The following is a 26052-nucleotide window of genomic DNA, read 5'->3' as shown; positions in this document are numbered from 1 at the left end:
GCTCACAAAAATCCTATTTACAACAGGCAGCCTCAACATCATAATGATGTACATATATATTCTAAAAGGTCATCAAGTTGTTATGAAACTTGAAGAATATTTCCCCCCAGAAAAGTGTTAAAAATGATAGTTTTATTTTGTAGTCTAGCCCACAATTTACCTAAGCAAAACAGTAGCAGTATTACTTTTTATTATAATTAAAAAAAAATTTTTTTAAAGTTTTTGAGGATTCATACTAGCTGTATTACATTAATTTTTAAATTTTTTTGAGACAGGGTCTGGTTCTATCGTCCAGGCTGGAGTACAGTGGTATGATCTTGGTGGCTAGCTGCTCACTCTGCCTCCCAGGCTCAAACCATCCTCCTGCCTTAGCCCCCAAATAACTCGGACTACAGGCATGCACTAGCACACCTGGCTAATTTTTTGTATTTTTAATAGAGATGGGGTTTCACCATGTTGACCAGGCTGGTCTTGAACTCCCAAACTCAGGTGATCCACCTGCCTCGGCCTCCCAAAGTGCTGGGATTTACAGGCTGAGCCACTATGCCTGGCACCCAGCAAATTTTTTTGTCTTTTTGGTAGAGACGGTATTTTGCCATGTTCCCCAGGCTGATCTTGAACTCCTGGGCTCAAGCAATCCTCCTGTCTTGGCCTCCCAAAGTGCTGGGATTACAGTTGTGAGCCACCATGCTTGGTCTGTATTACATTTAAACTTTAATTTATAGAAATAGTAATGTTTTTCTTAAAATTCAAGTTGTATAAAGTTGAGTTCCTATTAATCTTCCCAATTGTTTTGTATTTATGACTATCTTTTAAAATTAAAAAAATTTTTTTTGTAGAGACAGGGTCTCCAGCTACTTTGTCCAGGCTGGTCTTGAACTCCTCGCCTCAAGTGATCTTCCTATCTAGGCCTACCAAAGTGCTGGGATGACAGGTCTTGTGAGCCACTGTGCTCAATCTTGACTACCTTTTCTTTTCTTTTCTTTTTTCTTTGAGATGGAGTCTCACTTTGTCACCCAGGCTGGAGTGCAATGGCTCTATCTGGGCTCACTGCAATCTCCGCCTCCTGAGTTCAAGCGATTCTCCTGCCTCAGCCTCCTGAGTAGCTGGGACTAGAGGCGCATGTCACCACACCTGGCTAATCTTTTTTTTTTTTTTCAGTAGAGATGGAGTTTCACTGTGTTAGCCAGGATGGTCCTGGTCTCCTGACTTTGTGATCCACCCGCCTCAGCCTCCCGAAGGGCTGGGATTACCGGCATGAGCCACCTCGCCTGGCTGACTGGCTTTTCTAAAACATTAATCCACTTAAGGTTACTAAAGGATAGACACTTTGAATTTGGGGGTATGACCTCTAGCCCCTATCAGAACATTCTGATAAGAAATGTTTTGGCTGCTGATTAAAAGCATACTCAGTGATTGGGCAAAAGCAGAATTAAAAATACAGTCCAAGGCCAGGCATGGTGGCTCATGCCTGTAAACCTAGTGTTTTGGAAGGCCAAGGTGGGAAGATCCCTTGCAGCCAGGAGTTTGAGACCAGCCTGGGTAACATGCATGGGAAGACTTCATCTCTACAAAAAATAAAGAATTAGGCCCGGCACGGTGGCTTACGCCTGTAATCTCAGCACTTTAGGAGGCCGAGATGGGTGGATTACTTGAGGTCAAGAGTTCGAGACGAGCCTGACCAACATGGAGAAACTGTTGTTACTAAAAATGCAAAAAAAAAAAAAAAAAAAAATTAGCTGGGCATGGTGGTGCATGCCTGTAATCCCAGCCACTCGGGAGGCTGAGGCAGGAGAATTGCTTGAAGCCAGGAGGCAGAGGTTGTGGTGAGCGGAGATTGTGCCATTGCACTCCAGCCTGGGCAACAAGAAGGAAACTCCATCTCAAAAAAAAAAAGAAAAAAAAATTAGCCAGGTGCAGTGGTGCTTGCCTTTAGTCTCAGCTACTCAAGTGGCCAATGCAGGAGGATTGTTTGAGCCCAGGAGCTCAAGGTTGCAGTATACTACAATCACATATGTGACCAGCCACTGCACTGCAGCCTGGGCAATACTGCAAGACTCCATCCATTTTTTTTAAAAAAACAACTTTTATATGTTTCCAAAGATACATATGCTAAGTGTCCCCAATCCTTCTCTGCTCAATCTCTGTATGGCTTGATGTGGGGTAAGTGAATAAAATAATAAAATCACTTTATAATTTTGAAAGTTTACAATAATATCCAATTATCTAAAACTTCTTTGAAAAAGATTCTGGGCTGGATGAAGTGGTTTGCGCCTGTAATCGCAGCACTCTGAAAGGCCGAGGCAGGTGGATCACTTGACGTCAGGAGTTTGAGACAAGCCTGGTGAAACCTTATTTCTACTAAAAATGCAAAAATTAGACTGGTGTGGTGGTGTGCGCCTGTAATCCCAGACTGAGGCAGAAGAATTGCTTGAACCTGGGAGACGGAGGTTGCAGTGACCTGAGATCAGTGCCACTGCACTCTAGTCTGGGTAAAAGAACGAGACTCCATCTCAGAAAAAGAAAAAAGAAAAGAAAAGAAAAGAAAAAATTCTGTTTGCATTACTGTAACACCATCATGTCACTTCTCTGGGTTCTTTAAGTGAATGCAGTCTAAACAGTCTCGCCCAGGTATCTAAAGAATATGAAACAGCAGAAGCAGAGTGTCTCTGCTATGTACGTTGTTTAGCAACATTATTAACTTCAGAGATTAGATTTAGTCAGTGTAAACTAAGAACATTCTTCATAGCCTTGGCTAAACAGTCTATAATTAATAATGAAAGCTAACATTTGTTGAGCACTATGTGCCAGTACTACATGGTTCAAGACTCACACTGCGAACCTATACCATCTTAATGGAATCATACAATTGAAGATGTAACCAAACCTTCTTATGCCTAGTTCACACCAACTATTAGTCATGCCTGGAATCTGGCCATTTTTTGAGAATAACATCAGAAAGCAGAAATTACAGCAGAAAGTGGGCTGGCCTTCAGCATGACCAGTCCAAAACAAGTCTTAGAAAACTACTCACAGGTGTTTGTGCCAAAGTAACACACGCTCCCCAAATCATTAACTTTATTGTCCCCACAGGAAAGCTGATAAAACAAAGGCTGGGCTGGTAAGAACCAATTAATAAAAGTAATTTTCAAAAGAAAAAACTATTAAAATTAATTATATTGCCTATGGCAAGAGAAAAAAGCCCTGCATTTGGTAAGCCTTTAACATATCCTATATTGACAGTAGGATTTTGAAGGCAGTAAAGGCTTAAGAAACGTGGAGTCTTTGGTTTAAACCATCACACAGTTTTAAAAAGAATTAGCCGGGCGCGGTGGCTCAAGCCTGTAATCCCAGCACTTTGGGAGGCCGAGGCGGGTGGATCACAAGGGCAAGAGATCGAGACCATCCTGGTCAACAAGGTGAAACCCCGTCTCTACTAAAAATACAAAAAAAAAAAAAAAAAAGCTGGGCATGGTGGTGCGTGCCTGTAATCCCAGCTACTCAGGGGGCTGAGGCAGGAGAATTGCCTGAACCCAGGAGGCGGAGGTTGCGGTGAGCCGAGATCGCGCCATTGCACTCCAGCCTGGGTAACAAGAGTGAAACTCCGCCTCAAAAAAAAAAAAAAAAAAAAAAAAGAATTAGCCATCATTATTTTCATGTTGAAATTCTGTATAAACACTCATATAAAAAAGAAAACAGTAAAAAATATTTAAGGCTAACATTGTGTTTGTTTCAGAAGTTAACACAGGTCCAGGCTTCTTCAGCTCATACATATTTTAAATGAGTGAAGGATTAAGACATATGGGTGGGTGAAGAGAGGGAAAGGAACAATCTGCCTGAGAAGTCATCTGTGCGGAGAAAGCTAATTGTATCTCACTGAAGACTCAAGCAGTGATTTTTTTTTTTTTTTTTTTTTTTTTTTAAGACGGAGTTTTGCTCTTGTTACCCAGGCTGGAGTGCAATGGCGCGATCTCGGCTCACCTCAACCTCCGCCTCCTGGGTTCAGGCAATTCTCCTGCCTCAGCCTCCTGAGTAGCTGGGATTACAGGCACTCGCCACCATGCCCAGCTAATTTTTTGTATTTTCAGTAGAGATGGGGTTTCACCATGTTGACCAGGATGGTCTCGATCTCTTGACTTCGCGATCCACCCGCCTCGGCCTCCCAAAGTGCTGGGATTACAGGCTTGAGCCACCGTGCCCGGCCTCAAGCAGTGATTTTTAAGGGAAAGCTGTCATATTTAGTGCCTTAACTCAAGTAAAAATTATGACCGCAAGGTTCAGTTGTCAAACCCATTAATTTTCTAGTCTTTCAATTCACTTATAAGATAGGAAAGGAAAATCCAAATATTATTAAAACAATGGGCCCTGTCTTTTAAGGTTTGGCGCTGAGACTCTCTTTGGCTAAAGAGAAAGACGACACCTTCAAAAGCAAAGTATTTCGGGCCGGGCGCGATGGTTGACGCCTGTAATCCCAGCACTTTGGGAGGTTGAGACGGGTGGATCATGAGGTCAAAAGATCAAGACCATCCTGGCCAACATGGTGAAACCCCGTCTCTACTAAAAATACAAAAAAATTAGCTGGGCATGGTAGCGTGTGCCTGTAATCCCAGCTACTCAGGAGGCTGAGGCAGGAGAATTGCCTGAACCCAGGAGGTGGAGGTTGCGGTGAGCCGAGATTGCGCCATTGCACTCCAGCCTGGGTAACGAGCGAAACTCCGTCTCAAAAAGAAAAAAAAAAAAAAGCAAAGTATTTCAATGATTGATGCTAAGAGAGGCAATGAGGCCTAGGTCAGGATACAAAAGAGTGGGCCCAACATGGCAGTTGTCTCCAGTGGGAATGCAGAAAGAAAATGATGCCAAATAAAAGAAGTCTTAAACACTATTTCCAAAGAGTGAAATGAAAAATTTTAGGAAAAGAGAATCAGAAGAGCACCAGTATACATGCATGTGCCTGGTGTATGATACGTGTAGCACAGGATGAGGAGCAGAGAGCAGACCCTGGTCTTAACACCCTTGAGGAGACTGACTCTGTACCTTACAGAGTCACATAACCTAAAGTTCAGAAAGAGGTGAGTGGTGCATTTCCAGAATTTAGAAGTGCCTTAACTCAAGCACAAATTACATTAGAAGTACTTGGAAAAGTAAAGGTAATGAAACATCTTTTTTTTTTTTTTTTTTTTTTTGAGATGGAGTCTCGCTCTGTCGGCCAGGCTGGACTTCAGTGGCATGATCTCAGCTCACTGCAACCTCTGCCTCCTGGGTTCAAGCGATTCTCCCACCTCAGTGTCCCTAGTAGCTGGGATTACAGGCTTTCGCCACCACATCCAGTTAATTTTTGTATTTTCAGTACAGATGGGGGTTTCACCATGTTGACCAGGCTGGTCTTGAACCCCTGACCTCAGGTGAATGTGAACCATTGCACCTGGCCATGAAACATTTTTGTAGTCCTGTAGACTAAAATCTATAACATCAGAAACTTTTAAGTCTTCTACTGATATTTTCTATTAAGTCACTTGTGAACTAGAAAAAACTTGAGAGTTAAGAATGGAACTATAATACAAATCTACCAAAGAGTAGACTACTATTAAGAAATACCTATACCAACCATTATCTGTAAACCCCCCAGCCGCTATACTCAAGTTCTTTTTTTTTGAGACGGAGTTTCGCCCTTGTTACCCAGGCTGGAGTGCAATGGCGCGATCTCGGCTCACCGCAACCTCCGCCTCCTGGGCTCAGGCAATTCTCCTGCCTCAGCCTCCTGAGTAGCTGGGATTACAGGCACGTGCCACCATGCCCAGCTAATTTTTTGCACTTTTAGTAGAGACGGGGTTTCACCATGTTGACCAGGATGGTCTCGATCTCTTGACCTCGTGATCCACCCGCCTCGGCCTCCCAAAGTGCTGGGATTACAGGCTTGAGCCACCGCGCCCGGCTCAAGTTCTTAACAGTTTTTAAATAGGAAAAAAGACAATGTTAAAACACATACACACACATGGAAGTCAGAAAAGAGAACAAGAGAATGTAAATATTTCTAAAAATTCAACAAATAACCATAATCTTACAGAACAAATGTTACTCCTATCAATTCAATCCTAACTGACCTATGGAACAGGGAAGCGATAATCAGTTTGGTACTAAGGATGAAAGAGGAAATAATTTTTGCTTAGGCTGTCACAAAATATAGTGATCAAACATTTCGTTTGACTAATGAGATCAAACAGGTTAGGATTAAGAAACAGAACCTTTTACTGTAACTGCAGAAAGTAAATGTCAGAAGAAACAATTCTGATGCAAACAATGGTCAAGTTAGAAAAATGATGTACACTTTTGAATTTAGTTTATATACTGCTCTTTCAAAAACAAAGGAGGAAAATCCATGCCAGCCTGGGAAATTTGTTCTCAACAAAATATAGCATATTTAATTATCTTCTACCAATCCAACTTCTCTTTTTTCTTTCCATCCAAACTAACCCCACCTCAGAGTCTCTGGTCCTATCTAATCCCATTTTACTGACTCTACTTATTTTCTTATTTCATAACCCCAAGAAAATAGTGTGCATGATAGGACACTCTCCTTACTGACATGTAACATCATTGTCTTTTAAAGCGTGCTCATCCTATGTATGCTTTCCCTGCAAGCAAATTAAAAGCATTCAGAAGGCTTGACTCTCCATTTCTCTTGGCTTCCCCAGTGTTTCTATTTAGACTCAGGCATCTGGACCCTTTGGTAAACTGCTGACCTTGAACGCTAAGTGGTGCTCTGCATTCTCCCAAGTGTGGCTCTCTGCCTCGAGTCCTTATCTTCTCCCACTTTCAGCTTTTTTTCAAGTTATTAATGTGCACAAGACAACCTCCATCTAGTCAATGTTCTACAACATACTCACAGCTTACTTTCTACTTCCTCTAGGAAACCTCCTGGATTTAACCCAATGCTTTTAGTTTTCATACACAGCCAGGCAGGAGGATGACGCTCTGGACGACGAAAACAATTTACAATTCTAGTATCTTGCTAAAAAGTAGTACACAAATTTAGCTTACCTTCAGAGAATACTTACAGCTTTGAGGATTATAAAAACAAAGCAGTAAATAACATGCTTTCATTTCTCTTGGGAAAAACAACTTTTCTTACAAACAGGTGAAATTTCCTACCTGTTTTCTTTGCCATTCTGAATCACTGAGTGTCTATCAGCTGTAGTTCTCTCACTGCAAACGTAAGTATTTCGCCGTGTCATTCCACTAGATGCTGTGTTACTCTATAAAAAAGGTCATTTTTGTCTTAATTTGGTAAACACAGTAAAATAAGAAAAAATAAACTCATTTACATAAATAGGAATACCCATCTTTTACTTAAAAGACAGAGTCTTGCTCTGTTGCCCAGGCTGGAACATGGTGGTGTGATCACAACTCACTGCAGCCTCAACCTCCTGGGCTCAAACGATCTTCCCACCTAAGCCTCCCACGTAGCTGGTACTATAGGTGTGCATCATCATGCCCAGCTAATTTATTTTTATATATTTTTTTGTAGAGATGAGGTTTCACTCTGATGCCCAGGCTGATCTCAAACTCTTGGGCCCAAATGATCCTCCTGCCTCAGCCTCCCAAAGTGCTGGGATTAGAGGGGTAAGCCACTGTGCCCAGGTAGCCCTTCTGGGGTGCTGAAAAAGTTCTGAAACTAAAGAGAGGTGTTGGTTGCACAATACTGTGAGTGTACCAAATGCCACTGAACTGCACACTTTAAAATGGTTAATCATGTGTCATGTGGATTCACATGAATTTAATTTCACAAATTCAACTTCATGAATTTAATTCACATGAATATTAACTTTAACATAAAAAACTAAAAAGCAAGAAACAAGTCGCAGCTATGAAATTTTTATTTTTTAATTTTCCACATCTCATCTTGAATTGTTTTTGTTTTTTTTTCTTGAGATGGAGTCTCGCTCTGTCACCCAGGCAGGAGTGCAGAGGCATGACCTCAGTTCACTGCAATGTCCGCCTCTTGGGTTGAAGCAATTCTCCTGCCTCAGCCTCCTGAGTAGCTGGGATGACAGGAGCACACCACCATACCTGGTAATTTTTTTTTTTATTGAGATAGGGTCTTGCTTTGTTGCCAGGCTGGAGTGCAGTGGTGCGATCTCGGTTCACTGCCGTCTCTGCCTCTTGAGTTCAAGCGATTCCCCTGACTCAGCCTCCCAAGTAGCTGGGACTACTGGCATGTACCCAAGCCTGGCTAATTTTTTTGTATTTTAGTAGAGACAGGGTTTCACCACGTTGGCCAGGATGGTCTCAATCTCCTGATCTCGTGATCCACCCGCCTCGGCCTCCCAAAGTGCAGGGATTACAGGCATGAGTCACCGTGCCCGGCCATACCTATGGAACTTTGTGAGATCATGTTTGTGTCCTCTCCAAAATTCATGTTGAAGCTTTATCTCCAATAGGAGAAAACAGTATTTGGAGATAGGAGGTGTTTAGATGATGAGGGCTCTGCCTTCATGAACAGATTAGTGTCTTTTTTTTTTTTTTTTTGAGATGGAGTCTTGCTCTGTTGCCCAGGCTGGAGTGCAGTGGTGTGATCTTGGCTCACTGCAACGTCCACCTCCCAGGTTCAAGCAATGCTCTGCCTCAGCCTCCCAAGTAGCTGGGATTTTGGGTGCCTGCCACCACACCTGGCTAATTTTTGTATTTTTAGTAGGGACGGGGTTTCAACATCTTGGCCAGGCTGGTCTTGAACTCCTGATCCACTCTCCTTGGCCTCCAAAAGTGTCAGGATTACAAGTGTGAGCCACCAGGCCCAGCGAGATTAGTGTCTTATAAAAGAGCTTGAGGGAGTGAGTTCACCCCTTCTGTCCCTTCAGCCACATGAGAACACAGCATTTGTCTCCTCTGGAGGATGCCATCTTGGAAGCAGAGAACAGGGCCCTCGCCAGACACAGAACTTGCTGGTGCCTTCATCTTGGACTTCCCAGCCTCCAGAATTGTAAGAAATAAATGTCTTTTCTTTATAAATTAGCCAGTCTCAGGCATTTTGTTACAGCAGCAGGAATGAACTAAGAGAGTGTCAACAATAAACATCTACAATGCAGCAGGTAGGATTTCTACAGGTTAAGACTGGCCTAGTGGGGAGGACATTCCAGGAACAGGAGACCACAGGAATAAAATGAACACCTGGGTCTAGCCAGTTCCAACCCTACCACGCTAAGACCACTCTATAGTTCAACAACACTTACACTAGGGACAGTGGAGCTTTTCTTGTGTTCAGGAATATCCGCCTTATTGGGATTACTTGCATTCCCAAGCATGGGACTGGCTGGAGCAATTCCCTTTCCTCCAACAGAACTGCCACCTGATTTCCGGGAGGAAATTCCATCTTCTTTGAGGTCACTATCTGCAGTGCTGGTCTGACTCCTTTTCGGATACGCCACAACAGAAGGAATAGCCGGTCCAGCTAAAATAAAGAGTTCACTTTTAAAAAGACTGAATATAGTTTCAAGTTTCATTTTGTGACAGTAATCAAGTGACAGTAATCATATTTTGTAAGAGGATCTAAGATTGCTATTCACCTAAAAAAATGTAAAACAGTAAAATCCTCTAAGATGTTTCTCACTTATATCTAATGTTTGCCCTATGCAATGAATTCAATACTGAAATTTCACTTAATACCCCTAAATTTCTATTTAAAAAATATTTTTGAAAAAATTATAAGCATTTAGACTTGTCCTTTGGAAACATCTTAAGGTGGTATTACTATATAGATTCAAACTAATTAGTTGCACACAAATCAAGCAGAATGAACCAGTTCATCTCGTACATCTGAGTGAATTACATCCTTTTTTGTAGGAGAGAGGCCATCACCTTTTGGAACAGAAAAGTATAGGTTTATTATAGGCCATTTCTTTTGAAGTTTTATCCTGGATCTTTTTAAAAACACCCATAATCTTTAGATAAACAGGAGTTTGAGTAGACAGGGGAAGGTGTAGAAGCAGAGGAATCATACAAGCGACAGGGAGGAAGTAGATGGAGGTCACTAGTCATTCCTGCCACTCCAGGAGGAGTATGTCCAGGGACATGTGCCTAGGGACATGTGGACGACACACTGATGTCCTATAGTAAACCACAGGGAGACTCCAATAGCAGCACAGAAGATTCAGAGTGCTAAGAATTTTACAAATGAACATGATAACTACTAGTATATGCCTCAGATATGATAATCCAGTGGTAATCTTAAAGGACAGCATCAAATGCTCATCATTTTTTCTAAGGCAGAAGATATTTTATATTTTAGATGTATTAAAGGTTGGGGATGCATGGTAGCTCACACTTGTAATTCCAACACTTTGGGAGGCTGAGGTGGGAGGACAGCTTGAGCCTAAGCGTTTGAGGCTGCATGTGGCTTGGGTGACAGAATGAGGTCCTGTTTAAAAAAATAAACAAACAAATGGGGATGGGAGGAGCTAGTTTTTGGACAAAAATCTAAACGGCAAATCTATTTGGAACTAAATTAAAAATAAATAAGGGCTACTTTTATTCACAGGAGAACGACAACTAAGCTTTCGGTTTAGTAATTTTAACATATAAAACAAAAACTTAACCAAGTATAGGGTGGTATTAGCCTCAGTGCTTAGCTTTCTTCCCAATATCATGGTCTATTGACATTGTGAACTTTCAGGTCACTACTGATTTGCTTTCCAACTTTGTGTTTAGAAAATATAAAACCTTTTAAGATTTAGGAGTCTGAATAGAAACAGACATTGATATAATCCGCTGACCTCATTCAGATTTCCCTAGTTTTACTTACAGTAATTTGTATGTCTATTTCATTCTATACCCTTTTATTACATGTTTAGAGTCATGTGGACACCACCAGTCAAGATGTAGTGCATTTCCATCTCAAAGACCCTGGGAACTACCTTTCATAGCCACAGTCACAGCCACTGCCACTTTCCTCTTACTCTAACTCCCTTTTGCTGAATCCCAGCAACTAATAACCTGCTCGCCATCTCTAGAATTCTGTCATTTCAAGAATGTTATATAAATGGGAATCCATGGAATGTAACTTTTTATGTATTTTCACCCAGTATAATTCCCTTGAGATCCATCCAAGTTATACATATCATAGTTTACTCCTTTTTATTGTGAGTAGTATAGTCCATGGTATGGATGTGTTACACAGACATTTCATTTTTATGTAATCAAATTTGTAAGTCTTTTCTTTCATGGGTTTAGTATTTGGGGTGACAGAAACACCTTCACCAGTCCAAGTTAAAAAGCAAATAATCCCATGTTTTCTTTCAATATTTCTGGGGTTTTATTTTTTATATTTGTATCTTCATTTCAATTGGAAATTCATCCTGGTATAAGATGTGAGAAATTGATCCAAATTCATTTTTTTTTTCTGAGAACTATCAAATGTGCCCCAGTACCACTCATCACTGATTAGTAAACAGTGATTATTATTATTCTTTTTTTTAAAGAAAAACAAGCTAAAGAATCCCTTGAAAATTGGATGGAGATCACCATTTGCAGAAAAAGTGTGTACGCACATATGGGGTATTCACATGTGGGTCTCAAATTAGGAAGGACAGCTATAAATTACATTGTGGTTTTAGAGAAGAAGCAGACATGCATGCAGAGAGGTCAGCATCTACAGGCAGGGAAAAAGGAAGGGAGAAGTGAGAGGAGGCAAGGGGGTGAAAGCTGGCCTGGCCATACAGGCTTTCCTGCCTTCAGAAATTCCAAGAAAGATGAGGATTATGAAAAGGCCACTCCAGTGAGGTGCTTCAGTGGAGAAAGCCACAGGGCTGGGACCAGGAGTCCTGGGCTCTGCCCAGTTGTTTCTGATTTACTATGTAGCCTTAGGAGACTTGATGATCTCTCTTGGTCTATTTCCTCAGGGATAAAATAGAAGTTTGGTGAGTGTAGGATACCATGTCTAAAGCCCTTTTTATCTCTAAAATTTTATGAGCTGGGGACAAAAAGGCTCTAATAATCTGGATGGAATCTATGTGCTTAAGGAAGAACTAACTTATTAACATATTCCCTAGAGAAATGCAAAAATCCCATGATCAGGTTTCTTCTAGAATTGAGGGATAATTCCATTTAAACTAGATGGTTTCAGGGCAATACATCAGGATTTAATTGTAAAGTGGTCCATAAGCAGTGGAAACCCCCACTTGTTAGTGACTAACATGAACACAAAAAAGGCAGACCTAGATCAACACATCATCTACAAATGCTAGGAACACAAATCCCGATGTGAGAAAGAGTTCTGTGCTCTCAGTTATACCCTAGAAGAGCAGCCACTGTAGATGCTTTACTAGGGATATTAGTACACTGTTGCTTCAGTCTAAACCATGTAGAAAGACAGGCAACAGAAGGAAATGGAAATCAAACCACGTCACCAATTTTAGTACAAAATAAAAGCTGTCCACATCTAAAATGCTCTGTGCAGTCCTAAATGTCAAATCTCAAGATCAAAGTATTAAGATGGAAAATGTCCAGAGAGAAGAAATAAAATGAGGCCAGGAGTGGTGGCTCACGCCTGTAATCCCAGCACTTTGGGAGGCAGAGGTGGGCAGATCACTTAGGTCAAGAGTTCGAGACCAGCCTGGCCAAAAGTGGTGAAAGCCCGTCTCTACTAAAAATACAAAAATTAGCCGGGTGTGTTGGTGCACACCTATAGTCCCAGGTACTTGGGAGGCTGAGGCAGAAGAATCACTTCAACCTGGGATGTAGAGGTTGCAGTGAGCCGAGATCGTGCTATTGCACTCCAGCCTGGGCAACAGAGAGAAACTTTGTCTCAAAAAAACAAAAACAAAAATAACAACAACAAAAACCCAAGGAGATGAATCGGGGCTCTATATGAGCATATATTTTTAAAAGTTAGGAACAGACAAACATAGACTTAGTTCCCGAATCCTGGAATAACAGAATTAAAGGAGATATCTACAATGTTAACGTGTAGTTATGAGGGAGTAAACACACACGCTAGTCTCAGGACTCGGACACGTGGATTGCTGAAGGCAGAACAACTGTAGAGCTTGGTAGGCCTACCCACTGGGGGTCTTATGCCTCATAAAGGATTGGCTTCTATAACTGAAGTTTAAAAGGGAGGGCGGCTTAACCACACCAACAGTAAGAGAATGGATAAGAATGACACCGTAAAACACTGAAACCAATTAAGGCAAAACGGGTTCCATATATTCTCTAGGGCTGTCCTAATATGATAGCCACTGGTCGCAATTGGCTATACATATATATTACTTAAGTAAAAATTTTTTTTTTCTTTTTTCTTTGAGACAAAGAGTCTCTTTCTGTTGCCCAGGCTGGAATGCAGTGGCATAATCTCAGCTCACTGCAACCTCCTCTGGGTTCAAGCAATTCTCTTGCCTTACCTCCTGAGTAGCAGGGATTACAGGCACGCGCCAACAAGCCCGACTGATTTTTCTATTTTCAGTAGAGATGAGGTTTCACCATGTTGGTTAGGCTGGTCTCGAACTCCTAACCTTGTGATCTGCTGGGTTCAGCCTCCCAAAGTACTGGGATTACAGACACGACCCACCGCACCAGGCCAGTAAAATTTTAAAAGAGTAAAAATCGGCTAGGCCAATGACAGGCTCACACCTGCAATCCCAGCACTCTGGGAGGCCATGGTGGGTGGATCACCCGAGGTCAGGAGTTCTAGAGCAGCCTGGCCAACACCGTGAAACCCCGCTGCTACTAAAAACACAAAATACGCGTGATGGCGCATGTCTGTAGTCTCAGCTATTCAGGAGGCTGAGGCAGGAGAACTGCTTGAACCCAGAAGGCTGAGGTTCAGTGAGCCAAGATCGTGCTATTATACTCCAGCTTGGACAATGAGAGCGAAACTCCATCTCAAGAATAAATAAATAAAAATAAAAAGGGCAAAAATCATTTCCCCAGTTCAAGTGCTTGATAGCCACAAGTGTCCAGTAGCTACCTGACTGGACAGCATAGAGATATAAAATTGTAATAATCACAGAAAGTTTTACTGGACAGTACTACTCCACAAAGTAAATCCAATGCAGAGGTGAAGAGTGAATAGAACTACAGACTAAGGGCTGGATGTGGTGGTTCATGTCATCGCTTGAACTTGGGAGCTTGAGACCAGCTTGGGCAACATAGCAAGTCCCCATCTCCATTAAAAAAAAAAAAAAAAAGAAAAGAAAAACTACAGATTAAAGCAGAAGTTCTAGAGGGGCTAATGGTAAGGTTTCCACTTAACTGAGGCCTTACCCAGCAAAAATCTACTGAATGTATCAAGAAGATGAGAGGCTTGAAGTAATCATGTAATCATGCCAGCGCCTGCAGGAACACTAAGAAAAAAAATGCTGGCTAGGCACAGTGGCTCATGCCTGTAATCCTAGCACTTTGGGAGGCTGAGGTGGGCAGATCACTTGAGGCCAGGTGATTGAGACCAGCCTGGCCAACATAGCAAAACTCTATCTCTACTAAAAATACAAAATTTAGCCAGAAATGGTGGTGCACGCCTGTAGTCCTAGCTACTCAGGAGGCTGAGGCAGGAGAATTGCTTGAACCTGGGAGGTGGAGGTTGCAGTGAGTCAAAATTGTGCCACTGCCCTCCAGCCTGGGCAACAGAGCGAGACTGTCTCAAAAAAGAAAGAGAGAAAGAAATGCCAAGAAAGAACATCAAGCCAGGCTCGGACCAAGAGGATGCTTCCCAGTGCTGGATCTCTTGCCTGGACTCTTGAGAGAAGGCACTGGAATACTCCAAAACTTACCATGATCGCTGTAGCGTCTTTGCTTCTGGCTTGAAGAAACACTTCTCTGCACTTTGTGGTGAGGAGATTGGCCAGTACTGTTGTTGAGATCACTGCTTGGCCTAACCTTAGCAAGTGAAAGATTGCTGCTAGAACTGGAATCACTAGCATCCAGCTAAGAGAAAATGAGAAAAACAGAGCAAACCACAACACGAACCCAAATGGTTTATCAGGAAATTAAACTTCTCATTAACATAGACCTCATAAACCGTTCATTCAGAGAGGAGGAATCACAACGTACAAAAATTTTAATCCTAAACTTAAGCAAAAGTAGTTTTATGGCTGCTGGAAAGACACTAAAGGTATTTATCATTTTCTTTCTCAAATAACTTTAAATGCTCTATTTAAAGTTATCTGATGCTTTCTATCTTCATCTGATGCTTTATGTCATTTCTAAACCATTAATGACTATAAGTTAATTTATGAAAGACCAGGTTTATAACAACATCCATCTTTTTTTCCCTCTACCCCACCTCCCCTCAAAATACAGTCTTGCTCTATTGCTCAGGCTGGAGTGTGGCGGTGTGATCTCGGCTCACTGCAACCTCTGCCTCCCAGGTTCAAGCAATTCTCCTGCCTCAGCCTCTCGAGTAGCTGGCATTACAAGCACGCGCCACCACATCTGGCTAATTTTTGTATTTTTAGTAGACATGGGGCTTCACCATATTGGCCAGGTTGGTCTTGAACTCCTGACCTTGTGATCCACCCGCCTCAGCCTCCCAAAGTGCTGGGATTACAGGTGTGAGCCACCACGCCCAGCATTTTTTTTTTTTTTTGGGAGACAGAATCTCAGTCTGCCACCCAAGCTGGAGTGTAGTGTCATGATCTTGGCTTACTGCAACCTCCGCCTGGCAGGGTCAAGCAATTCCCTTGCCTCAGCCTCCCGAGTAGCTGAGATTATAGGTGCATCAACACGCTTGGCTAATTTTTTGTTTGTTTGTTTCAGAAGAGATGGGAGTTTCACTATGTTAGCCAGGCTAGTCTTGAACTCCTGGCCTCAACTGATCCATCTGCCTCGGCCTCTCAAAGTGCTAGGATTACATGTGTGAGCCACCATGCCTGGCTAATATCCATCATTAAGGGTTAACTTAAAATAGCTTGTAATAGTCACAGGATTTGGATTTTCTGTTTGCAGGTAAATCTAAAAAATGTTATATCAAATGTTACAAATATTCAAAAGATAAAAACTAAGAAAACAGTTTATGTGAACTAATAATTAAGGGTATTTCAGCTCTTTCTCTCTGATTACTCTTACCTCTGAAGATTTTCTCCCCAATAACAAATATGTAGCTGTGATTTCATCATATTTCATTTTACTAAGAGATTCTTGAATTTCTTCTTGTGAATATCCCATTCCCACCATAATATCTAAAAGAAGGACATAATACAGTTTATGTGTTTTGTTTGGGTAAGAAATCATCCTTTTATAGGATAAAACAATTTTCTTCATTTGACCTAAAAGATTACACATTACATACATTTTCTAATATAAATGGGCACTTGTTTCAGAGTTACTGGGTGCTATCATAGGAAACTGTAGGTAGCTAAGTTCCCAAATATGACAGAACAGATAAACTGTTCATATAACCTGTGCTTAACTTTCCATCATTCACATTTTAGGTACAGATATGAGTCCAAACAGAAATATGTTACTTAGACAAATACACATGAACGTGCAGGCACGGAGTGATTACCTATTCTTTTTTGGTCTGAGATGTCTAACTCTGGTTCAATGAATGGTTTGAGTTCATCTTCTTCATGCCCTGCATTGATCCACCTGTCCTTCATGATTTGCTAAAAAAAGGTAAACTGTTCATTAGCAGAGTAAAATATTCTGATAACCATAATATTTAGAAAAATTTATTTTCAACATTTCATTGACTATTGTTCAAAGCATAAACTCAAAATTTTTTAAATGTTTCAATTTCTGCTTACAAAGCAGCAGGATGTATCCAGTAAGGCATATAATCAAGCAAAGTTCTAAGGCCACTCTAAAGACTCTCCAAAGTTGTTGCTTGTTTCCACCTACATGATTACCTCTAGAGTGCCGCGTTTAATTGGATTTAGCACCAGGAAACGTTTGAGAAGGTTTTCACAGTCTGTAGACATGTAGAAGGGAATTCTGTATTTCCCTCTTAATACTCTCTCTCTCAGTTCCTTTGGGGAGGTAGAGAGGAAAGAAAACTAGTGAGTCAACCTTTAGGTTTAGTTAACAAAACACAACAAGAAAAACCCTGAAGCCCCCACACTAATATAATGTTAAAGATATGAAGCCATGTAATATTAGGAAACTTCTTTTAGTTTTGTGAAGTACACGGATGCAACTGCTTCTTATACCTTTAGGTTTTGCCCATCAAAGGGAAGTGAGCCACTGACTAGTGTGTATAAAATGACCCCCAGACTCCACACATCCACTTCTGGCCCGTCGTATTTCTTGCCCTGGAAGAGCTCCGGCGCTGCGTATGGAGGACTGCCACAAAATGTGTCGAGTTTACTGCCAACAGTAAATTCATTGCTAAAACCGAAATCTGCTATTTTAATGTTCATATCGGCATCTAACAATAGATTTTCAGCCTAGAGGGAAAACAGCAAGACAAAAATGAAATTTAACCAAAATAGAACTAGAAATATGACAGGATTAGGCATTTTCAGAAAAGCTCTTTGTAACGATATAAAGTTACCTCCTAATTAATGTGAAAATATTCCTTCTAGAGAAAAAAAACAGGAGACAAAAGAGAACTCCTTATTTTATAACATTAATAATAACAAACATGAAGTATAAATTAATTCTAGCACTAATGTAAACATCAGTGTCCCAAGATCAAGAAAAGCCTTGACAAGTTTTTCGATTAAGAATAATAATATGGCCGGGCACGGTGGCTCAAGCCTGTAATCCCAGCACTTTGGGAGGCCAAGGCGGGTGGATCACGAGGTCAAGGATCGAGACCATCCTGGTCAACATGGTGAAACCCCGTCTCTACAAAAAATACAAAAAATTAGCTGGGCATGGTGGCGCGTGCCTGTAATTGCAGTTACTCAGGAGGCTGAGGCAGGAGAATTGCCTGAACCCAGGAGGCGGAGGTTGCAGTGAGCCGAGATCGCGCCATTGCACTCCAGCCTGGGTAACAAGAGCGAAACTCTGTCAAAAAAAAAAAGGAATAATAATATGGGGGCCAGGCACAGTGGCTCAACGCCTGTAATCCCAACATTTTGGGAAGCAGAGGTGGGTAGATCACCCGAGGCCAGGAGTTTGAGACCAGCCTAGCCAAGATGGTGAAACCCTGTCTCTAATAAAAATACAAAAATTAGCTGGGCATGGTGGTGCACACCTGTAATCCAAGCTACTCGGGAGGCTGGGGCAGGAGAATTGCTTGAACCCAGGAGGCAAAGGTTGCAGTGAGTTGAGATTCTACCACCGCACTCCAGCCTGGGCAACAGAGTGATACTCCATCTCAAAAACAAAAAACGAAAGTAACATGTGGCAGGGGTAGGGGCAGGGCCAGGTACAGTGGCTCACTTGAGCCCAGGAGTTCCAGACTAGTTAGGGAAACATAGAGAGACCCCTTCTCTACAAAAAATTTTTTAAAAATTAGCTGGGTAACTCCTGCAATCCCAGCTATTTAGACGGCTGAGGTAGGAGGATCTCTTAAACCTGGGAGTTTGAGGCTGCAGTGAGCTATGATTGTGCCACTGCACTCCAGCCTGGGTGACAGAGTAAAAGCCTGTCTCAAAAAATAAATATCTTTTTTTTAAAAAGGAGCATTTCATAAAAACAGCTAAATAGCTATGAAATGGCTGTTAAATGAAAAGGGGAGAATCCCAAACCTCATTCAAGAGACAAATCACAGCTGGGTGCGGTGGTTCACGCCTGTAATCCCAGCACTTTGGGAGGCCAAGGCGGGTGCATCACCTGATGTCAGGAGTTTGATACCAGTCTGGCCAACTTGGCGAAACCCCATCTCTAATAAAAATGCAAAAAATTAGCTGGTATGGTGGCAGGCTTCTGTAACCTCAAATACTTGAGAGGCCAAGTCAGTAGAATTGCTTGAACCCGGGAGATGGAGGTTGTAGTGAGCTGAGATGGCGCCACTGCACTCCAGCCTGAATGACAGAGCAAGACTCTGTCTCAAAAAAAAAACCAAAAACAAAAACAAAAAAAACCTAAAACAAAACAAAACAAAAAAACCCCCAAAATCACAGTTACTTTATTTTAACAAACATTTCCTATGTGGCTACCCCACAGCAGATGCTGTATTAGTGTCTGGATGGATAATGATGAACAAGACCGATAAAACCCTGCCCTCAACAGCTCACAGTTTAGAGTGGAAGAGGCGGAAAGATAAGCAGCTGTCCTGAGACACAAGTGCCATAACTGAAGAGGCACCAGGATATGCAGGTTGGCACTGAAAGGAGTGGACCACTTCCCAGATGAAATCAAAGCACCAGAAGGTGCATCTGATTATAATGGATGTGTTGATGAGGGGTATTTCAGGCAGAATAGAGAATCTGAGAACCCATCTGAGACACAGCATGTTTCACCAAGAAACTGACAGACAGTGTGTGGGATAGAGACGTGTAGAGAGGGCTGGGGAATGGTCAGGGCTTAATAACAAAGGACTGTACTTGAGAAGTTCGGGTTTTCATCCTAAGAGCAATGGGAAGCCACTGAAGAGTTGTTTAAGCAGAGAAATGACCATCTCATTTGTGTTTCCTTAAAAACCATTCTGGGTGCAGTGTAGAAAATATACATGGGAGGAAGAGGCAAAACTAGAAGCAGAGAAGAATAGGTAAGAAAGCAGTGTCGTAATCACCTGAGATAATGGTGGTCTGGCCTTGGATAGTATAACAGACAGAAAAGAGTGAGCTTAAGAGATATCTGGCCAGGCGCGGTGGCTCAAGCCTGTAATCCCAGCACTTTGGGAGGCTGAGGCGGGTGGATCACGAGGTCGAGAGATCGAGACCATCCTGGTCAACATGGTGAAACCCCGTCTCTACTAAAAGTGCAAAAAATTAGCTGGGCATGGTGGCACGTGCCTGTAATCCCAGCTACTCAGGAGGCTGAGGCAGGAGAATTGCCTGAGCCCAGGAGGCGGAGGTTGCGGTGAGCCGAGATCGCGCCATTGCACTCCAGCGTGGGTAACAAGGGCGAAACTCCGTCTCAAAAAAAAAAAAAAGAGATATCTGGGATACAACAGCAAAAGGGCCTGGTGACTGAGTAGATAAGGCACCTGAGGGACATCACTCACTTGAATAAGAAGTGAACATTCATGTTTAGAAAGGAAAAATTTAGGCTTTGAACCTGCTGCACCCGAGGAATGCTTATGTGAAGATACCCTTTGCTCAGCTGGGTCCTGGATCCAAGAAGAGTGCTGTGGCCGCAGGAATGAGTTCAGAGCCATCAGCGTACAGTTGGCCACTGAAGCTGAGAGTGAATATGAAAAAGCAGGTCAATGACAACCACATGAAAGGAGAGTGAAGGTGAGTGCCAAGTTAAGACACAGAATCTAGGAAATGTTCAGAAGAATATGGCTACAAAGGAGAAGAGAGAAAAAGGGTGTATCTGGAAGGGGAACATGGGTGGTTTTTAGTTTAAAAAAAAAAAAAAAAAAAAAAAAAAGGGCATACAGACTTGAGCATGGGTAAATGCTGCTGGTGAAAAGAAAGCCAGTGGAGAAGGAGAGTGAATAAACAAATGGAGAGAAAACAGGCATCAGACAGAGCAGTCCCCAGAGGGAATCAGGACCCAGAACTCAGAGCAGAGCCACCTCACTTTCCTGTAACAGGAGGAGAGCAGTGATTGATGGGGGTAGGTGCAGCTATGTCTAAGGGCCTGGTAGAAACTGAGGGAGTTTCTGCCTGGTGTTTCTATTTTCTCTGTGAAATATGAAACCTCATCCTATGTCAGAGTGAGGGCAGAGGTTGAGGACCTTGAAAGAGGTCTCCAACAGGCACTGCTGTTAATGGGAGAGAACTAATGTAAGTAGCAGAAAAGAATGCCAGACGGCACTGGGGATGCTGTGGGGATGACCATACATTTCTGGAGGCCCCCATTTGTTTGGCTGTGTGATGACTGTCCTCCAGAAATCAACCATCAGTCACCTTAACTGAAATGTAAAATACTTTCAACAAACTTTACTTTTAAAAAAAATTTTAATGCTCCTTCCTATAAGTTAAGAAGATTCAATGACTATGAAATTTAAAAAAATTTTAGTAAGTCTAATCTACACCTCATTTGTGTAATGACCACTGTGAGAACTGCATACATATAGACAGAGCATATGCTCAGTGAGGCACTTCTACTTACCTTGAGGTCTCGATGTACGATTCGTTTCTGATGGCAGTATTGAACTGCAGACACGATCTGAACAGGAGAGACACAGAGTCAGACATCACTGGTGCAGATTCGTAATTAAGATGAAAATAACTTTGTTAATGTTCACACACACAGAATACTCAGTATGTACTTGAATGTCTGTGTGGATTTCTAAAAACAATTTTCCTATGCCTTGAACTTTCCAGTCTGGAGAAATTTAGGAATGGGGCAAAACGAAATAGGTGAGAATGTTCTTCTGTTTTCTACCGTTTTAACTGAAGTCTCTTTTTGGACCCTATCCATTGACATTCCACTTAGAGTGTAGTGCCAGGACCCAACAAATCGCCTGGATCTGGTGGACCCTGGCTGCCCCTAGGCCCAGATGGCTCTGGTGTAACTTTTTTTTTTTTTTCCTCCTTGAGACAGAGTCTCACTCTGTTGACCGGGCTGGAGTGCAATGGCACAATCTTGGCTCACTGCAACCTCCCCTTCCTGGGTTCAAGAAGTTCTCCTTACAAGCATGTGCCACCATGCCCAGCTAATTTTGTATTTTTAGCAGAGATGGGGTTTTACCACGTTGGCCAGGCTGGTCTTGAACTCCTAACCTCAGGTGATTCGCCCGCACTGGCCTCCCAAAGTGCTAGGATTACAGGCATGAGCCACTGTGCCCAACCTGGTGCAACCTTTCCATACCCATGGAGTCAACTCCAAACCAAACCAGCAGTAGAGTTACCCATACCCAGGTGTTAATCCAGGTTGGTTCTCTTCTGTAAGTGCTCTTTCCAGTCTGCTCCCTGCAACAGTCTTCCTTCTAACTGATGTGGATCCATGGGGAGCAAAAGCTAGTTAACTTCTCTGAGGGTCAGTTTCCTCTTCCTTTATTAAAATGGAGGAATGAACGTTGTAACGTATGTGAACTATGAAAACTACTATGTGCACTATTAAGAATTCCTCCCACTTTCAGCAAATAGTATGCTTTATTTAGTCAACTTGCAATCACGACTATGATTAAACCAACTGTTTTACTGAAATGTCAACTTACTGGTCACTTAGATTGTAGAAATTCTAGGAAATACAGAAAAGTCTATGGAAATATATTCCTGTATTACCACTAGAGGTAACATCTCTTGTTATTTTGTTGTACTTGCATCTAGTCTTTTCTTTGGTATTCTGCATGTATATATAGATGCATATGATTACATATACACAAAACTGAGGTTATAATAAAAATACTGTTGGTTCCTCCAAATCATCATCAACTCCCAACTGTAAGCCCCATGGACCCATCCATGGAGATAAAATCTCAGAGAGGGCTGTACAATATTTTGGTTCAAAATAAGCAGCAAGGAAAAGGTGAACTGGGGTTAGGATGAGATGATAACAAAAATCAGCACTTTGCTAAGCAGCTTCATTACTTAAAATTAACATTCAGAATATCAGACCCACTCACGATTAACTAAAGGTACAGAAATTCCAATAACAAAATATGGGTTTTAGAGCATCTGTTACTTTGGATTTATCATGATTGTTCTATTCTGTCAGCATGAAAACTGGAAAAGTAAAATAGCTTTGTTTTCCCAAAACAAAGTAATAGCTTTGTCACCTAGGACACAGGTAAGTTTTATTTAATCTTTTCCCTTTTCTCATTCAGAATTTATATTAGTTTTTCCTCATATTGAGATTTCTCTTATAGGTTATTTTCAAATTCTGCTTTTGAATCCGATTTGATGATTTCCTGTCCTTTCTCAAAGAGATCAAATAATTTCTCTCTTTCTCTGGCTCCAAAACAGCTCAGAGCTAACCTGACACCACAATAAGCCGAAAAGACTCAACTTGAACTTACAGCTTTTTTTGCATACTATTAGCAGCTAGAAATGGTGATTTCTAACAGACATTATCTAGGTTAAACTATGAATGCTAGCCTAATTCACTTTCAATCATACATGAAAGAGTGTCAAAGAATCAACATCACCAGCCAACCAAGAAAGAGGTTAAGTAAAAAAAGATGGAGCTGGAAATCTATTACTTTTCTCTGAAGAGAACAAGAGCCCAACCAAAAATTTAAAATGTCATGAGCAGTAACTAGGATGGGCATGGTGAAGGAAGTAGGAAGAGGAAAACCCATCTGGTGATGAATATGGAAAAGGATCGCACGGTGTACTTTGTATGTGGCATACCTTCCTTTCTGTCATAAATAGAAAAACATTTTTTACTTAGTCAAAGTAATGATGACTTACAAGCTCCTAGAAAGCACAGAAATTGAGGCTGGGTGCAGTGGCTCAAATCTGTAATTCCAGCACTTTGGAGGCTGAGGAGGGCAGTGAGGTCAGGAGTTTGATACCAGCCTGGCCAACCGGGTGAAACCCCGTCTCTACTAAAATTAAAAAAAGAAAAGGAAAGAAAAAAAAAAAAAAAGCCGGGCGTGGTGGTGCACACCTATAATCCCAACAACTTGGGAAGCTGAGGCAGAATTGCTTGAATATGGGAGGCAGAGGTTGCAGTGAGCTGAGATCACACCACTGCACTCCAGCCTCAGCAACAGGTTCAAGCAATTTTCCCACCTCAGCCTCACCAGTAGCTGGGATTACAGACACTTGCCATCATGCCTTGCTAATTTTTGTATTTTTGTGGAGACAGGGTTTCACCATGTTGGCCAGGCTGGTCTCGAACTCCTGACCTCAGGTGATCTGCTCACCTCGGCCTTCCAAAGTGTTGGGATTACAGGCATGAGCCACTGTGCCCAGCCTACAGTTGCTTCTAAGCTACAACAGAAGAGTTAAATAGTTGTGACAGAGACAGTGTGGCCCACAAAGCCTAAAATGTTCACTATCTGGCCGTTTACAGAAGTTTGCTGATTCTCAGCCTAAATAACAGCACAATAATGATTGCAAATCTGAGTTTTGGAGTCAGACGGTTTGGGCCTCTTGAGTCTGTGGCAGGTCTCCTACTTGAAAGGCAATTCTGGGACCTGCCTGGGCAATATACCAAGATTCCGTTCTCCACAATAAGGGGTAAGGGGGAAGAAAGGCAATTCTGGACAAGTTATTTAATCTTCCCATGTCTCAGTTGTCTTATTTTAGCAAATGGGTGTAACAGTACTTAATTCACAAGGCGGCTGTAAGATTTACATGAATGTAGGTAAAGCACTTGTCCCAGTGTGTGGCATGGTCAGTCCGTAACAGTAATTATTATTGATAAAGACAGGAGAGTTAAGTAACCCATATGCTTAAAATCCGCTTATTAAAACCCATGTCTCTTTAAAAAGCAGAGTAAAAACAAAGCAAGAAGTTGCCAATTAGCAGTTTGAGTTATATTCGATCTTGGTTTATGTCAGACAAAGCTAATAATGAATTTTGGGGTTCTGACAGTCACTAAAAACTCTGAAATGGTTTTAATTAATGTAATCACAGGTGTTTTTGAAAGGCTCTAGATTTTTTTTTTTTGTTTTTTTGTTTTTTTTTTTTTTGAGACGGAGTTTCGCTCGTTACCCAGGCTGGAGTGCAATGGCGCGATCTCGGCTCACCGCAACCTCCGCCTCCTGGGTTCAGGCAATTCTCCTGCCTCAGCCTCCTGAGTAGCTGGGATTACAGGCACGCGCCACCAAGCCCAGCTAATTTTTTGTATTTTTAGTAGAGACGGGGTTTCACCATGTTGACCAGGATGGTCTCGATCTCTTGACCTCGTGATCCACCCGCCTCGGCCTCCCAAAGTGCTGGGATTACAGGCTTGAGCCACCACGCCCGGCAAGGCTCTAGATTTTTAAGGCTCAATTGTTGAAAGGGAAGGTAAAGTGTAAGACTAATGCTCCCACTACAAAGCTAGGAATAGAACCTTGGCTGCCTCCAGCACAGTGCCTTAGGTATGAAAGGTACTTTATAAATTTTTGTTGAATTGAATGGCCAACCCCTGCCATCCAACAGCCTTAAAAGCACTTATGGAGGCAAACACTTGTTTGCTTCAGGGTTTAAGTGAGATAAATTATCAAATTAACAAAGTAAAGACACATTAATTCATACCTGTCTAAATTTAGCTCTTGCTTCTTTTTCCTTCATTCTGCCATGTGCAACCAAATAGTCGAATACTTCACCTGTAAGTGAGAGAAATAAAAGTAGAAGCCCTACTTCTGAGCATTAATTTTCCCATAAATTGATAATGTTTCACTTTTAGCAATGCACTAATTTTTAAATATAAAGTTAGCTAGAAATATGTGGAATCTGAACTAAGCTGGCTTTAAGTTTAACTGCAGGTATTTAAATTCACCAACAAAATCTTTTAAGGTGGAAAAAAGTTTTAAAATTAAATTCCCTATGCCTAAATTATATAACTCTTATTTTAAAGGGTGTTTTCAATATGCTTTAATAAAAACTAAGCAAAGAAAATAGAAAATTAAAATGGATGAAGTTATTAGTGTTAGAAGAGGACACACTCACTGCAGGATTATGACGACAAAGCATTTCCTGAATATATTCATTCACTCAACAAACATATACTGAATGTCCACTAACTCCAAGGCACTGTTCTAGGTAGGCTCTGGGGAAATGTAGCAATGAACACAGCAAGAATTCTTTTCCTCACAGAGTTTACATTCTAGCTGGGGGAGAGGGACAATAAATGAATAAATATATATTGTATCAGAGGATAGCAAGTGCTGTGGAGAAAAAGCAGTAGAAAGAGACAGACAAGTAAGCCTGTGAGTGCATACAGTTGTGTTTTACTGAGTACTTGAGGGTGTGGACAATGTAGTTATCTGAGGTAAGATTCTACAGTAATAACAGAAACAGCAAGAAGGCCACAGGGCTGGAGAAGTGTGAATGAGGGGAAGAGAGGTAGTTCTTGAGGCCAGGAAGAGTCCTGGAGGCTGTCGTGAGCACTCTGGCTCTACTATCAGTGAGATGAGAAGCAGAGGAGATGAAACAACTGACCTCTTAAAAGGGTCACTGG

At 41.8% G+C, this 26052-nt stretch overlaps 1 protein-coding gene across 14 annotated transcripts in view; it reads right to left on the bottom strand.

The window, feature by feature from the left end:
• The window catches only part of MARK3 (microtubule affinity regulating kinase 3), a 113879-nt gene that overhangs the window by 18479 nt on the left and 69348 nt on the right, over positions 1–26052 (bottom strand). For 11 of the 14 annotated variants that reach the window (XM_074394356.1, XM_003933365.4, XM_010343952.3 and 8 more), the window contains 9 exons: positions 25128–25198; positions 21103–21159; positions 17136–17372; positions 16836–16955; positions 16493–16592; positions 16054–16166; positions 14760–14913; positions 9228–9445; positions 7150–7253 (listed from right to left, as the gene is read on the bottom strand). In XM_074394356.1, coding sequence (XP_074250457.1) covers positions 7150–7253; positions 9228–9445; positions 14760–14913; positions 16054–16166; positions 16493–16592; positions 16836–16955; positions 17136–17372; positions 21103–21159; positions 25128–25198 — 1174 coding nt within the window. The remainder of the gene's footprint in view (positions 1–7149; positions 7254–9227; positions 9446–14759; positions 14914–16053; positions 16167–16492; positions 16593–16835; positions 16956–17135; positions 17373–21102; positions 21160–25127; positions 25199–26052) is intronic. The other 3 variants (XM_074394350.1, XM_003933366.4, XM_010343953.3) reach the window with 1 other exon arrangement.

Source organism: Saimiri boliviensis, chromosome 2 (assembly GCF_048565385.1).
Source record: "Saimiri boliviensis isolate mSaiBol1 chromosome 2, mSaiBol1.pri, whole genome shotgun sequence".
NCBI classification, from domain to species: domain Eukaryota; kingdom Metazoa; phylum Chordata; class Mammalia; order Primates; family Cebidae; genus Saimiri; species Saimiri boliviensis.
The sequence above is the reverse complement of the archived record's forward strand: the minus strand, read 5'-3'. Positions and strand labels throughout refer to the sequence as shown.